Source organism: Cornus florida, unplaced genomic scaffold (assembly GCF_030987335.1).
Source record: "Cornus florida cultivar Cherokee Brave unplaced genomic scaffold, ASM3098733v1 CherokeeBrave_3.0.0_Hap2_Chr08, whole genome shotgun sequence".
NCBI classification, from domain to species: domain Eukaryota; kingdom Viridiplantae; phylum Streptophyta; class Magnoliopsida; order Cornales; family Cornaceae; genus Cornus; species Cornus florida.
The window spans coordinates 14,345,354-14,360,074 of NW_026775578.1; the positions used below are offsets into that span (position 1 = coordinate 14,345,354).

At 39.0% G+C, this 14,721-nt stretch overlaps 1 protein-coding gene across 1 annotated transcript in view; it reads left to right on the plus strand.

Annotated features, from left to right (window-relative positions):
* The first annotated feature begins 2,180 nt into the window (after positions 1–2,180).
* The window catches only part of LOC132269529 (tRNA ligase 1), a 59,581-nt gene continuing 47,040 nt past the window's right edge, over positions 2,181–14,721 (plus strand). The window contains exons 1-6 of the mRNA XM_059770763.1: positions 2,181–2,571; positions 4,423–4,899; positions 6,034–6,084; positions 6,671–6,753; positions 7,962–8,061; positions 8,585–8,663. Coding sequence (XP_059626746.1) covers positions 2,398–2,571; positions 4,423–4,899; positions 6,034–6,084; positions 6,671–6,753; positions 7,962–8,061; positions 8,585–8,663 — 964 coding nt within the window. The 5' untranslated portion in view covers positions 2,181–2,397. The remainder of the gene's footprint in view (positions 2,572–4,422; positions 4,900–6,033; positions 6,085–6,670; positions 6,754–7,961; positions 8,062–8,584; positions 8,664–14,721) is intronic.

Here is a 14,721-nt window from a genome sequence, read left to right on the forward strand (position 1 = left end):
GTTTGGGTTGGGTTTGGGTTGAGCCTGAGCTCAACTCGAACATATCTGGGTTTTTGATAAAATTCAACCCGAACATGAGCCCGATTTGTGAATTTTAAGTCCAAATTTCAAAATTTCTGGGTTGGGGTTGGGTTAGCCCAGCCCAAGTTGTAGCCCTAAATGCATATAGGATACTAAATTGTCAGTATCTTCGAAATACCCAATATGTTCTCGTGTTATACATTGTTATTAATTGCAACAACTTCTCGCCGACTCAAATGATATCTAACAAAATTTTCACACATTTTATTCATGGATTAAAACCTAAAACTTACTTGAACAAAAGCAAAACTTTCCAACGCTAGCAGATGAAGAAAAAACTTGTATAATCTCACAATTCACTTTAGAATCGAAGTTTGTTGTGAAGTTGTTAGAGGAAAAACAAGATTTTTCTAACGTGACGAAAGCCTAAGGTAAAAGATTCGTCTTTGTGGTGAAGTTGGACTGGTTAGACTCCTTGATAAGGTTTGTGGGCGAAGTTGGGATTTTTCTGCAGTACAACATGAGTATTGGACAGATAGACTCTTCACATGTGTGTGAGTTGGAATCTGTCTAGACCTAGTGCTATGTGTCTATAAAAATTTTTAGAGGTTAACTTTAAGGGAGTGGATTGAATTTAAGATCTTCACAGTATAAATCTAGTTTTAAATTAATTCTTCCACCCTATTGATGTTTTATAAGGCTTATTTATTATGACTATCTCATTACATCTTCAATATAGATTTGCATAAAGATTTTTGAAAAAGTATATATTGGCATTTGGTCAAATAGTTGGTTCCATTTGTTTGGGTGTAAAATAAATTTTATTTTATTTTTATTTTTTTGATATTTGGTTGTCTTAAAAGAATAATTTACTTATCAATTTTTTGGAAAGTAACACTCTCACCTAATGGACTTGACCTGACCTGAACCTCAATTTACACCTTTGCCAAATATCATATATATATATATATATATATATAAGGAAAAAGGAAAATATTATCTTAAAAAATAATTTTTTTTGATATTTTACAAACCAGAGTCTAAATGTTAAAAAATCTAATGGACCCTTGTTTTGCTGGTAGGTTTTAGGCGACCGAATAACCAACTTTGATGGTAGCAAATGGGCATGTTTGTATCTTTAGGGGTTTTGCTGCTGAGAGTAATGGATACAAAATAATAGTCAAGTGGAGTAATATACACTCGAAATGCATGGAGGTGTTGTTTTCGTATTATATATATTTGATTATATTATTATTGAAAAACAAAATATTTTTAGGGCAAATCATTTCAGCCTCCCCAATCACCTCCATCTCTGGTCTCATTCTCAACTCTCTCTGCAATTGCAAACTACAAAATTTACAAGAATCAGAAGTTCAAAACTCATAAATTTCAGTTTACCTATCTGTCCGCAAGAATCAAAAGTTCAAAACCTATTACCTATATCAAAACCCATATCGGCATATCATTTCAGATTGTTCAAAAAATCAAAACCCATATCTTTCAGTTTCCATCGCCCACTGTTCCGGTTCGGGTTCGCCGTTCGCAAGCTTCAGCCGCTGTCTCTCAACTCTTAAGTTTGCCCCCCTCTCTCTCTGCAACTGCTACAGCTAACTTATATGTATGGGTTTTGTTTTAAATTTTTTTTCTAAATCAACTAATTAAGGTATGTAATTCTTGGTTTGCAAACTTAATGTTGGGTAAGGTAAATTTGGCATCAGAAATAATACATCAAGTCTCTTCTTTTCTTTTATTTTATTTTTGGGAGGATAGGAAAGTTACTATTTAATCCTTGTAATATCATTTCAAAATCATTCATTTTCTTCTAATCATTTAAACCAAACATAATTTTTTAATCACCCTCTATCACCTTTTCTTTCTTCCCTTTTTCATTGCACCAAACTGACCCTTAGATTTAAAACCGAACACTAGTAACATAATATTCCCTTGCCCCACTTTAAATGTCCGTAATATGTTAGTAATAAATTTTTACAGTTTTTTTTGGATTAAAAAATATTACAAAAGATTTTCCAATTCGGTAAAGGGTCGCTTAAATCCTACGGCTATAGTTAGTGCATCAAACTAACTCGCGATACACCGAATCCTACACTGCCTCTTCTGAACCGGTCTTTCCTCACCTCCGTAGCTCCATTACATGTACACACTAGAAATGTATCGACTGTAAACACAGGCGGCAAACGCTAGAAAGCGCCGTGTGTTAATAGCTACGGAAACAACTCCTTCATTCATCCAATGCAAGCCTTCTTTTTCTGCCCTCGAAACGATTTGATGAAAACAGCCTCAAGGCGGTGCTCTGCACCCCCCACCAAATAACATTTCCCCCCCCCTCCCCCCCCCTCTATATATATTACACCTTGAATGTCTCTATCACAGAGAGTAGTCTGCCTTTTCACACTCATAGTTTCACATTCTCCTTCTCATTATTCTCCTTCTCTCAGTTCCAGAACCTTCTTCTTTCGCTCTCCGATCAACCTTTCTCGTTCCCTCAGATTATCCACCCCACTCTCTCGTTCAACCATGCCGCAAAAACAGGTACCTCACACGAGCACACACGCATATTAGGGCTATTAATCATCGTTTCTGTAACAAGTATCGCAGTAGAACAATTTTATTTTCAGATTATTGATTGATTTATCTTTCTTGGCATGTTTTTCAACTTATAGAATAAATTTTTCCTTATTATTGCCCGAACATCAGAATCATTTTTAAATATATGTATGTGTGTATATAGATTTAGGGCGATTATACAATGTTGTCTTTAAGTTTGATGATTCATCGATTAGTCACATGTATTGTTGCAAATATCGCAATAGAACTGTTTTCTTCTCAGATTGTTGTTGAATCTTTCAATTTTTAATTCGTTAATCGTTCTTGGCCTTTCCTTATTATTGTTGGAACATCAGAATCATTTTTGGTAATGTTTGTTCTTCTTGTTGTATATATCACATGGTATCTTATGATGCACCTTTTTGTTTTTTAAATTTGTCTTCGCATCTGTAGATATCTTGTTGTCTTTGTAGTGGTTTTGACTGGGATTCTTAGATACTCCATCGGTATTGGTTTAAAGTTATTTTTTCTTGAATTACTTGGTGTGTGTATATATCTATATATCTACATATACATTATACGTTTCTTGATAATTCAAAAAATGATAGTTTGGCATCCTCATTGTTACATGTTTTGCAGTAGAATCATTTCTCTTTTCTAATTGTTGCTGAATCTTTCAACGTGTAATTCATTTATCTTCTTGGCATGTTTTTCAATTTATTGAATTATCTTTTTTCCCCTTCTGTATTTATATTTTATTGTTCTTAAGATTGTTTGATAATTTTGATAGGACAGGATGAACCAGTAGGAACCTGTATTGGTAGAAATTGACACTGCGATTTTCTGATTGTTGTTGAATCTTTCAATGTTTAATTCATTCATCTTTCTTGGCATGTTTTTCATTCTAACATCAGAAGCATTCTTTTTTTTTTTGTATATAATACATGATATCTCACAATGCACCTTTTCGGTTTTTTATGTTGTTTTTGTTTTTGAAAATATTTGGTTGTCTTTCACTCTTTTGTAGTGGTTTTGGCTGGTGTTTTTAGATACTCTATTGGTATTGGTTCAAAGTCATTTTTTCTTGAAATAATTGATATTTGAAATTTTCACTTTCTATTTGGTTTTAAAGAAGAAACTCTAATACTTATGTTGATCTATTGCAAGTGTTCACCATCTTTTGGCTATTGTTAATGTGTTGATCGACTTTTGGCTATTTCCATTGGGATTATATTAGCTTGTTTGAAATTTTTATCTTCATTTTTTGGTTATTACTTTTTAGAGCACAAGACTGATAATTTATCAATACTGTACTTTATTCTTTACTGCTTTTTCTAATTTATCATCAATATATCATATATATGATGTCAGCCGTTTTCTTGATGGTGCCATTTTAGTCATTTGATTGATATTTGATGCAATTTTTACACAGCATTTTGTAAGTTGTTCTCTATGAAGTGATTTGGGAATTGGAAAATTTCTGGTCTTTGTGTTTTGAATTATAATGAAAATCAAATTACCTGCAATTTTATCATCATTTGTTTGTATTTTGGACTATAATGAAAGTCAAATCATTGCAACTCTATTGTTCTTGGTTTGTATTTTGGACTCTAATGAAATTGGATCACTGTAATTCTATCATCCATGTTTTTGTTTTTTGTTTTTTGTTTTTTCTTGGGGGTTAGGTGTTCATTCTATCATCCGTGTTCAAAATAATAACTTTGGTAGTGCATGCTTATAATGATACTAATGGATTGAGGGTTGGATTTTTGGGCTTCATCTTTAATTGGCATATGACTGTATGAGTATTTTTTTGTTTTATTCTTTGTTATACAGCGAAGGGGGGGTAATAAAGAACATAGGTGGAAAGAAAAGCCGAATTCCACCAGGTCGTTTCAAGCCACCGATAGTGCATCAGCAGCCGCTGTCACTGACAGATTTGATGCATTGAGCAGTGCTGAAAACAGTGGGCAAACCTTTGCTGCGGTCTCATCTATGCAGTTTGGAAGTCTTGGAATGTCGAACCATGTCCCTGTGCAAAGTCAAAAAGCCATATGGAAACCCAAGTCATACGGAACAGTAAGTGGAGGCACTGCTGAGGAAGCTGAGAGAGCATCCACCAGTCATTGGGCAGTTGAATCCCATAAAAATGAAGCTCAGGCAGCAACAGCTGGAAAAAACAGTGCTGGTTTGAGTAAGATATACAGGGGCAATCTGATGGAAAATTTCACCGTGGACAACTCCACATATTCTCTTGCTCAAATAAGAGCTACCTTCTATCCCAAGTTTGAGAATGAAAAGTCAGATCTAGAGGTAATTGCTTTTATAGTTTATAATTATGTGACTCTAATGAGTTTTGATGTCACCGATAATATGCTCTTGAGTTCTTGGACTCCAAAATTTCTTATTATACGTGTTTCCAGGCAAGTATTGAAGATATTGAAACAGGATAGCTGCATGTTGTTTTTATTTTATGCATCTTTAGTATTTTGGTGACCTTTTTATATTATTATTATTATTTACAATTTTTTAACTAGATGAAGAAAAACATTGATGCGCTAATTGCTTATGCTATTCAAGCTAATTTTTAATTTGTTATATACATGTATGTGATGTGTATTTTATGATTGGGGATTTGTACTTCTTCTCACTTCTTTGGTAGTCATGTTGATCTTCTGAGAAGCTCGAACTTCACAACCTGTCAAGCTTATAGTTAATACAAGTAAGAGCAGAAAAAATATGCTTTTGGTTGTTTAACACCAAAATGGTGATACTCCATCCCCTTCCTTCCACGTCTTTATAAAATTTCCAAAACACCCTCAGGGTGCAAAATGACCACAATTCCCCTTGGTGTAAAATAACCAAAATGCCCTTGTGTCCATTGAAATCATACCGAGATTAATGGCAACACAAAATGGGGCCCATGTCATTCTTATTATCCTTATCATTTCATGCACAAACCAAAATGAAATTAAGGATGCTGGTAGAATTTTTCCAAATGGTTCTATCCTCCAGTTTTTCCTGTTAAAAATTTCATGTTGTCATTCTCCTTTCTTGTGTCTCTGCATATTTAAAAAGCATCAACCAGAATGGATGAACCAATTTGTAGGTGTGTTTTCTTCTCTCTGTCTCTGTCTCTGTCTCTGTCTCTCGTGTGGTAAGTATACTTCAGCTCTTATCTGAAGGAAGGTAAATCAGATTTTAGATGCATTGGAACCAGAAGTACGGTCACATATCAAGTTTTAATTATTAGCATATGTAATTTGTTTTTTGGTCTAGTAAATTTGACGTTATTCATTTGAAAAAAATGCATTATTGTAATGTCCTACCCTTGGTGTTTGTTTTTGAAAGCTCTATAATTGTTTCTGCTATTTCAATAGATGATGCATCCCCTCTTAAAACTATATTTATGTTTTGACATTTTTGGTTTTTTTCCATTTGATTCAGGTTAGGACAAGGATGATAGAGATGGTTTCCAAAGGCCTGGCTACCATGGAGGTGGGGAATAATACTCTTCGTTTTACTTTGAATAATTACCTCTTTATGATAAAGTTCTCACTTTTTATACAAAAAGCCTTAAATTAATATCTCTTAAGTATTTACTTAACTATATCAACTTTTTTGTTGTTATATACTATATATTTTTCATTGACAAGAAATTCACGCACCCATTTGTCCCTACGGGGACTCAAACCCTCACCATCTCCTTTGGAAGGTAGGGGAGATACCACTAGGCTACAACCTTTGGTTTTTTGTTATTGTTGTTATATTATATATATGCATTTTAAATATTTTTCATTTGTTTATTGATTCCCCACCAGACTGAGTTTTTGAATGGATATTGCCGCGTAGGGTTGATTGTATGTTTTCTTTGCTAAGATGTCCAAGTCTCACTTAAACACTCGGGTCTCTTTACCACTAGGCTACTGCCTTTTGGTCTTTTGTTGTTGTTGTTGTTGTTATATTATATATATGAATTTTAAATATTTTTCATTTGTTTATTGATTCCCCACCAGACTGAGTTTTTGAATGGATATTGTTGCATAGGTGTTGATTGTGTGTTTTCTTTGCTAATGACGTGCAGGTCTCACTTAAACACTCTGGGTCTCTTTTTATGTATGCTGGTCATGAAGGTGGAGCGTATGCCAAAAACAGCTATGGGAATATGTATGTTTGGGATTCATAATCTTTGGCCTTTTCCCCACCACATTCTTCCTTCTTAATTTTTCTTGTGTGTCCACTTTCATTTATCAGTACTCACTCCTACTATGGGTGTGTGATGTACCTGACCAATTGTTCTTGAGAGTAAAGAAAGTTACTATAAATTTTGTAATGTTGCTAAATTTATAATATTGGTAAACATTCACAATTCATAGTAGGTTTATGCTTACAAGGTTATAGACTTATAGTGATACAACATAGCTATGGAGCCATGGTGTGGCATTAAGAAGAAATTAGCAGGCCAGGCATGGCCATAATGGTGACATCTGTTTGCTCACAAATTATTCCACTCACGTCTTACCATTTTGGTGTAGAAATTTGATTATTTTCGTGTAGTGGGTCCATTATACATCCTATGTACCAAAATTGATTATGATAATGATATTTTGGTCACAAAGTTATGCATGATATGTATGCTTTATGCAATACAATCCAAGCTTTGGTTTTGATCTATTTAAATGGAAGTAATTGTTTGTGAGGCATCTCTCTATCTCTCTCTCTCTCCTCCACCCACCCTCCTGGGACAGGTGTAGATGTGGGGGCTTTCCACCACGTTTGGTATATTAGGAAGCCAAAAATCTTTTTTCTTCTTCTTAGTTTGTACTCACACACCCATGTGTGCCTCCACTGAGGCTTGAACCCTCGACCTTCCTTTGGAAAGTAGGGGCTTGGTATCGCTGGGCCACTGGCCTATTGGTGAAGCCAAGAATCTTAGGTATCTGGCGTAGGGATTATTAGTAATACTATTTTATCTGACGAGTAATACAATAAATTTATAATTCAAAATTCTTATGATATCATCAATTGTTAAATAAGCAATAGATAAGAGGGTAATTATTGGAAGAAACTATTGATCCACCTTCACCAATATGGCTTTGGATTATAGTCTATGCTATTACGGTTCACATCAAAGGTTGTAATCTAATGGTATTTTCTCACCTTCCACTTTGGAAGGTTGAGGGTTCGCTATTTTCCAGTACCATATACTATATATATATATATATATATATATATTATGGCTCACAAGTAATCTTCATGTTACTTCTTTGAATACTTCGTCTTTTGTTATTGTGGTTATCATAGTCAACTTTGCTATTATTTTCATTGTTATTGCAGTTTATATTGTAGGTTGTTGAATGTTAATTTTGGTGCAGATACACTGCCGTTGGTGTTTTTGTTCTTGGAAGGACGTTTTGCGAGGCATGGGGCGCTAGAGCCAGCAAGAAGCAAGCAGAGTTCAATGACTACCTTGAGGTATATTATCCATTATGAAATTGCCACGATTAGATGGTTTAAGAATACAAATGGGGATGCAGTAAGATTGAAGGTCAAGAAATATCAAATAGTAAATTGTTCTGTTTTGGGCTTGATTATTCATGGAGAGTGTGAGGGTGGAAATGAAGTGCTGCACAGAATTATTGAATAGATCTGCTACTACACCCCTTTCACCATTTGGACCCGGACAATGTGCATAGTTGTCCTTCAAAGTGGTGCAAATTCCGGAAGTAGTTTTTCCTCCCTTCATGAAGAGCTTCAACATTATGTATTTCAAGTTTTCAACCAATAATGATTACTTAGAATTCAAGCATGCGTCATTACATTTATTTTTTTCTGGAATCATGCAGTTCTTCAATTTGTATTCTGCTTCTTAATATAAGAATGTTTGCTTTTGGGTTTATTATTTACATGCCACGTCTTCTGTCTGTTTTATGTTCATGTCCTTGCTAAGTTCATTTTTGTGCTCTGTGAAATAATATTAACTAGTGGACTCTTCCAGAGAAACCGTATGTGCATATCAATGGAACTGGTAACTGCTGTTTTAGGAGACCATGGACAACGCCCCCGAGACGATTACGGTAAAGTATCCTTTTTTTACCTTTTCTCGATATAATCTGTCAAGACTCAAGAAGACTAGATCCCTCATGAGTTTGTATTGGCACCTAGCATCATTCTGTTCCTGTTCTTTATATTATACATTCTAGTGAAGCAATATTGTAACTTTTGGATATTACTGCGTGTAGACTCTTTGTCGCAACAAATTAAAAAGTTTCAACTAAAAAGTTTCCATAGTTACTTGTATCATACTTCCCTTGTTTTTTTTTTTTTCTTGTTTGTGGCCCTACGCAAAACTACCTAATTTTTTTTTTATTAATTTACATTTTTGTTATTTATTGAATTCTTTCACAGTAGTTTCCTTAATTAGAAGTGCTATTGACATATTGGGGATAGGATTTAATATTTGTGCAAGGTTCCCAATTTGGGTAATGCTTGGTGTGAGTCCAAGTCTAACAACAGTCACTTCATGCAAACTCCTGCTGAAGGAACACCCCACATCAGTGGGACTAATATATATATTTTTTGATAAGTAAAATTGTATAAAAGCGCTCGAAGGGAGCGAAGCCCAAGAGAAATACACAAGGCCAAAAAGGGCCTCTAAACCTTCAAAGAGGCCAAAAAATTAACAATCTCCTCTAAAGATCTATAATATCACCCTGAAGCCCAACAAAAAAGAGTGGAAAGAATAGAGAATTTAAGCATAGAAATAGGCATCTCCTTTCCTTCAAAATATCTCCTATTCCTCTCGAGCCAAATACACCACCACACATATAGAGGCGTAGCCCTCTAAGCATCCTGAATCGGTGCCCCCACCGAAGAACTGAATTGCATAGACGCCACAGCTAGGGCATAACACGTTTGTCCTTGTGTGTGTGTGTGGGTACACGCACATATTGCTCGACTCTCCTCCTCAATCTTATGTTATGCTAATTTTCTTTCCTAAATTATTTAAAAGATTTATATACAATTTATTTAAATCCTTAATTTGATATTTTATACAATTTAGTTTTTTTTTTTCCCCTTACGTTAAAAGGAAATCATAATGCAAGGTTAAAGTTAGTGGTAGTAACATGTTGATTGTTGGGCATGTGCCTAGGAGTGTTTAGTAAGTGTCAATATCTAACATGTGCTTGAAAAATATGTTTCTCCTTTCCTTCGAAAGATCTCCTGTTCCTTTCGAGCCAAATACACCACCAGATACACAAAGGCGTAACCCTCCAAGTATCCCGGACTTGGACCCCCACTGTACAACCTCTCCAAGCCTCAATTAACCCTCTGGAGGATCTGGGCATGACCCACTGAACCCCCCCAAACAAACCAAGCATCAAATCCCAACAGTCCCTAGCCATGGTGCAGTGCAAAATGAGGTGATCCACTGTCTCCTCTGCACGAAGGCACATGCAACAATAGTTGACTGCCACTTGATTCCTCCTCTTCAAATTATCCCGTGTCAAAATCTTCCCTAAAACAGACGTCCAAGCAAAGAAGGCCACCTTGAGGGGGGCCTTGGAGTGCTAAATAGCCTTCCACGGGAAAGGAGCCCCTGGCACCTCCTTAAGACACCTATAGAAGGACCGAACATCAAAACGACCCTGAGAAGCAGGAGCCCACACCCAACCATCAGAATCTCCACCCATGATCTCCTGGCGATACAGCATTTCCAAAAAACCAATGGTGTCCTCAATCTCCCAATCCTAACAATGCTTCCTAAAACGAACATCCCAAGACGATCTCCCGCTATCAAGCCGATAACAGTTGACCACCATGGTTTGCCTATCCGTGGTAATCCTGAAGAGTTGGGGGAAAACGAGAGCAAGAGGTCGATCCCCACACCAAACGTTCTCCTAGAAACAGATCGTCCTACCATCCCTGAGCCAAAATCTAATGTGTTTGGAAAAACCATCCCACCCCTTCCGGATGAATTTCCAAACCCCCATACCCCCTGGAATACGCACCTCAAGAGAGCTCCACCCTCCTTTCCTCTCCCCAAATCTACTCGCTATCACCCTTCTCCAAAGCCTATGCCTCTCCACCCCAAACCTCCATATCCACTTCCCAAATCTACTTGTTCGTGGATGTTGCGAGGTTACCCCGTCTATTTCAAGGCGGAACTGTTAGATCTGCAAACACATATCGAGGACATTCGTTTTTCCTGGATAATGATTCGGTTGAAAGAAGAAGAGAGGACCTTCGATCGTGTTTGGTGGGAAAGTTCGACAAGGATGTGGGTGATTGGGCTCAAATCGCGGCTTGGGCTTCTCGGGTTTGGAAGGTTTCTGCCGGTGTTGTGATCTCACCTCTACCGGATTCTTTGTTGCTTTTTCGTTTTCCTTCTGCGAAGGAAGCGGCTCGTGTGCTTAAAGAAGGTCGTCGTGTTTGGGGGACGGCCACACTACGAATGGAATCTTGGAGTTTTAGGGTGGGGTGCTCCGAGGTGTTGAAGGGTAAGGGCCTGAAGATTGTGACGTTGTATGGTCTCCCTCTCCATCTTTGGAGTCATGCCCTATTTGTTATGGTCGGTGATCTTTGCGGTGGTTTCATTTGGGTGGACGCCGATGAATCAATTGACGTTGAAAGGGTTCGCATAACAGTATCAGGCGGCAAGGTTTGCCCCCCTTTTGTTTTCATCCACGATGATCGTCTCTACTACAAAGTGAAGGTGTGGGAAGAGAAGCCTCCTGAGCTTGTACCGACAATGGATAGTTTGGAAGGAGGCGATGGTTCACACCTGCTGAAGGAGACAGAATGGTTAAGGTGGGAGTCTTTGGGGAAGAAAGGCTTGGCTGAGTTTCAGAGATGGGAGGAATGGAGGGACGATTTATGGAAGCGCAACTCGGAATGTTTTAGACGATTATTCACTCTGAGAAGGAAAGAAGTCAAATCGGATGGAACTGTTTCTCGTCGACAAGAGAGGTTCCGGAAAAGGCATAAGGAGGGTGGTCTCATTGGTCTTGGCCGGCTGGCGTTCATGTAGATGTGGAGAAAGGAGCGTCGACATGGTGGTTCTCACGTCAATCAAGCGCGTGGGAGGGAGAGCGTTGGCGGCCTGACACGTGGTTGGCGCAGAGGCTTTGGCCGTTCAAAGTGGTTGACAGCTGCATCCAATTGCATTTCAAAACCTTGGGCTCCGATTAAAAGCAAGACCAATTTTGGAGTTAAGTCGGTGACTGGGCCTCATAATGGGCTGAGGGTTAAGGCTTCTGGATCTAACTCATTTTCTTCTTCTTGTGGGCCTGTGGTCGGCAAGCCTGGCTTGATTAACGAAGATGTGTTATCATCTGATGGTCCGGATGGAGGTGGTAAGGCCTAATCTTTGGATGTTGTGTGTTGTGGACTTGGACCCGTTGACTTGGGTTATGCATTGAAGGAAGGTCCGAGTGCTTTTAATGTTTCTTTTTCTGGGCCAGTGTTGGGTAACCGGTTTGGGCCTTTATGTGATGCTGTTGATATCATTGAAATTAATCTGTCCACAGCGTTTCCTGAAGGCTCTAGAAGAAGTTGAAGTTCTAAGGGGCTGTTGCAGGGACACCGTATGAAGAAGAAAGTGATTTTCCCCCCTGTTCGCAAAAAATGGTCTAGAAAGGAAAAACAGAAGTGGATTCCGGTTTCGAAGTTTGCCTCTGGATCGTGTATGTCTTTTGATTCGCCTTATCACTCTCCCGCTCTCCTTTCTTCTTCCACTTCTCATCCTTGTGGGGTGTCTCGAAGGAGCTTAGTGCCGAAAAAGGGAGTTGTTGCTTCTGTGTCAAAATGCTTGTCTCCGGTTTTTGAAAGGGAGCCGGAGCTTATTCTTTAGAAAAGACCTGATCACAACGATGATTTTGAGATGGGTTCTCCTCGGTTGTGTGATGTTAGCAGTGACGGCTTTACTGTGTGTGTGGGTCGGGATGTGCAGATAAGGATTGATGATGTTTCAGCTGCTGTGCTCTTAAACGAGTTGAGAGCTCATCTTGTGTCGAAGGGCTCTGTTTTTGACCAGAATGATCGTTTGGCTGATGAGGTGTTTGGAACTCCTTTTTCTTGTTGCTCTCCATCTTTGTCATCTATTGAGTATGGGGAGGATGGGTCGTGTTCCTCTGTTCATGGGGAGGCGGGCATGGTTTTGTGGAATGGATGTGAGTTTGATGCTGATTTGCTTACTCCTTTGGCAGTTGTTAGACCAGAAGAAGATATTGCAGAAGGAAGGGGTTTTGATGCTGGGTTGGCTGATTTGGAGAAAGATTGGTTGAAAGAAAATGGTGTTGAGATAGGCTCTCTTTTGGGTGTGTCATTTGAGGGTCGGATGGAGGAGGCGACAAATCTTTTCCTTGATGTTCTTAATGCTCAGTTTGCTGATAGAATGGATTGTAGGGGGAGTGCTCCAGTGGTGAGAGAGGAGAGAGGGTTTCCAAGTCCCTCGACTCTCGTTACTTACGAAAGGAGGAGGAGGAGGAGGAGGGGGGCCAGGGAGAGGGCCAGTGGGAGGAGGGGTGACACGGTCAATTCTACTGTTTCCCTATGAAGCTTCAAATTCTTTCATGGAATGTTCGGGGTCTTAACGACCCGACTAGAAGGAAAGTGGTGAAATCGGTGATTCGGAAAGCGGGTGGTCATCTTGTTTGTCTTCAAGAAACAAAGATTGCTTCTATGATGGATGTGATTGTTCGAAGTTTGTGGGGTGGGAGATTCGTGGAGTGGTGTGCCTTGGATACGATTGGTTCTTCGAGAGGTTTCCTGATATGTGGGATGTCCGTTGGATCTCTTTGTTGGATTCTCAGGTTGGGCGTTTCTCGGTTTCCTGTACTCTTTCCATGGTGGAGGATGGCTTTCGATGGATTTTTTTTGGGGTCTATGGGCCTACGGAGGATAGTGAGTGCCATTTGTTCTTGGAGGAGTTGGGGGAGATTCATAGGCAATGGTCGTTGCCTTGGTGTATCGGGGGGGATTTCAATGTTGTTCATTTCCCTTTTGAGAGATCGACAGGGGGAAGATGGACAGCTGATATGATGGCTTTTTCAGAGTTCATTGATGCTTGCTATTTGCTTGATTTGCCTTTGGTGGGTGGGCCTTTCACTTGGTCTAGTGGGCGTTCTCCTCCTACTCTTTCTCGTATTGATAGATTCTTGGTGTCGACTGATTGAGAGGAGAAGTTTTCTGATGTTGTTCAGACCAACTTGGCTTGTCCTTTGTCTGATCATATTCCGTTGTTGTTGGACTGTGGCGGGCTGCGTAGCAGAAGATCCCCATTTAGATTTGAGAATATGTGGCTTCGTGTTGAAGGTTTCTTGGAGCGAGTTCGATCCTGGTGGGCGGGGTATGGAGTGGTTGGCACTCCGAGTCATTCTTTGGCAGGCAAGTTGCGTTTTTTTAAGAATGATCTCAAAGTTTGGAACAAAGAAGTGTTTGCTAATTTGGTCTGGAGAAAAAATCGGGTTCTCTCTGAGATTGCTGACATTGAGAAGATGGAGAGTCGGGGTCTGTTGACGGGTCTTTTGAAGCGTAGGAGGGTGGAGTGTCAAGCAGAGTTTGTTGAGATTTCTGTTATGGAGGAGATTTCGTGGAGATAGAAATCTAGAGCTTTGTGGCTTAAAGAAGGAGGCAATAACACTAAATTCTTTCATAGACTTGCCAATGCTCACAGAAGAGGCAACCACATTGGGAGGATTAGGGTGGATGGGGTGTTGATTAGTAAAGAGGAGGAGATTAGTAAGAGTTTCTCTGAGTACTTTTCGTCGCAGTTCACTGAGTCAGCTGTTTGGCGTCCCTTGCTTGTTGGGATTCATTTTGATTCTATTTCGGGAGAGGAGTGCTCTGTTTTGGAAGAGCCTTTTTTCAGAAGAGGAAGTTCTCTCTGCTCTGAAGAGCTGTTATGGGGATAAAGCTCTTGGACCGGATGGTTTTACTATGAGGTTCCTTTTGGAGTGTTGGGAGGTGGTCCGTGGGGAGGTGATGGGCTCTTTTCATGCCTTCCATGCGCAGGGCTCTTTTGAGATAAAGTTTGAATGCAACTTTTATTGCTCTTATTCCGAAGAAGGGAGAGGCTATGAATGTTAGAGACTTACCGCCCTATTAGTTTGGTGGGTTGTTTTTACAAGCTGA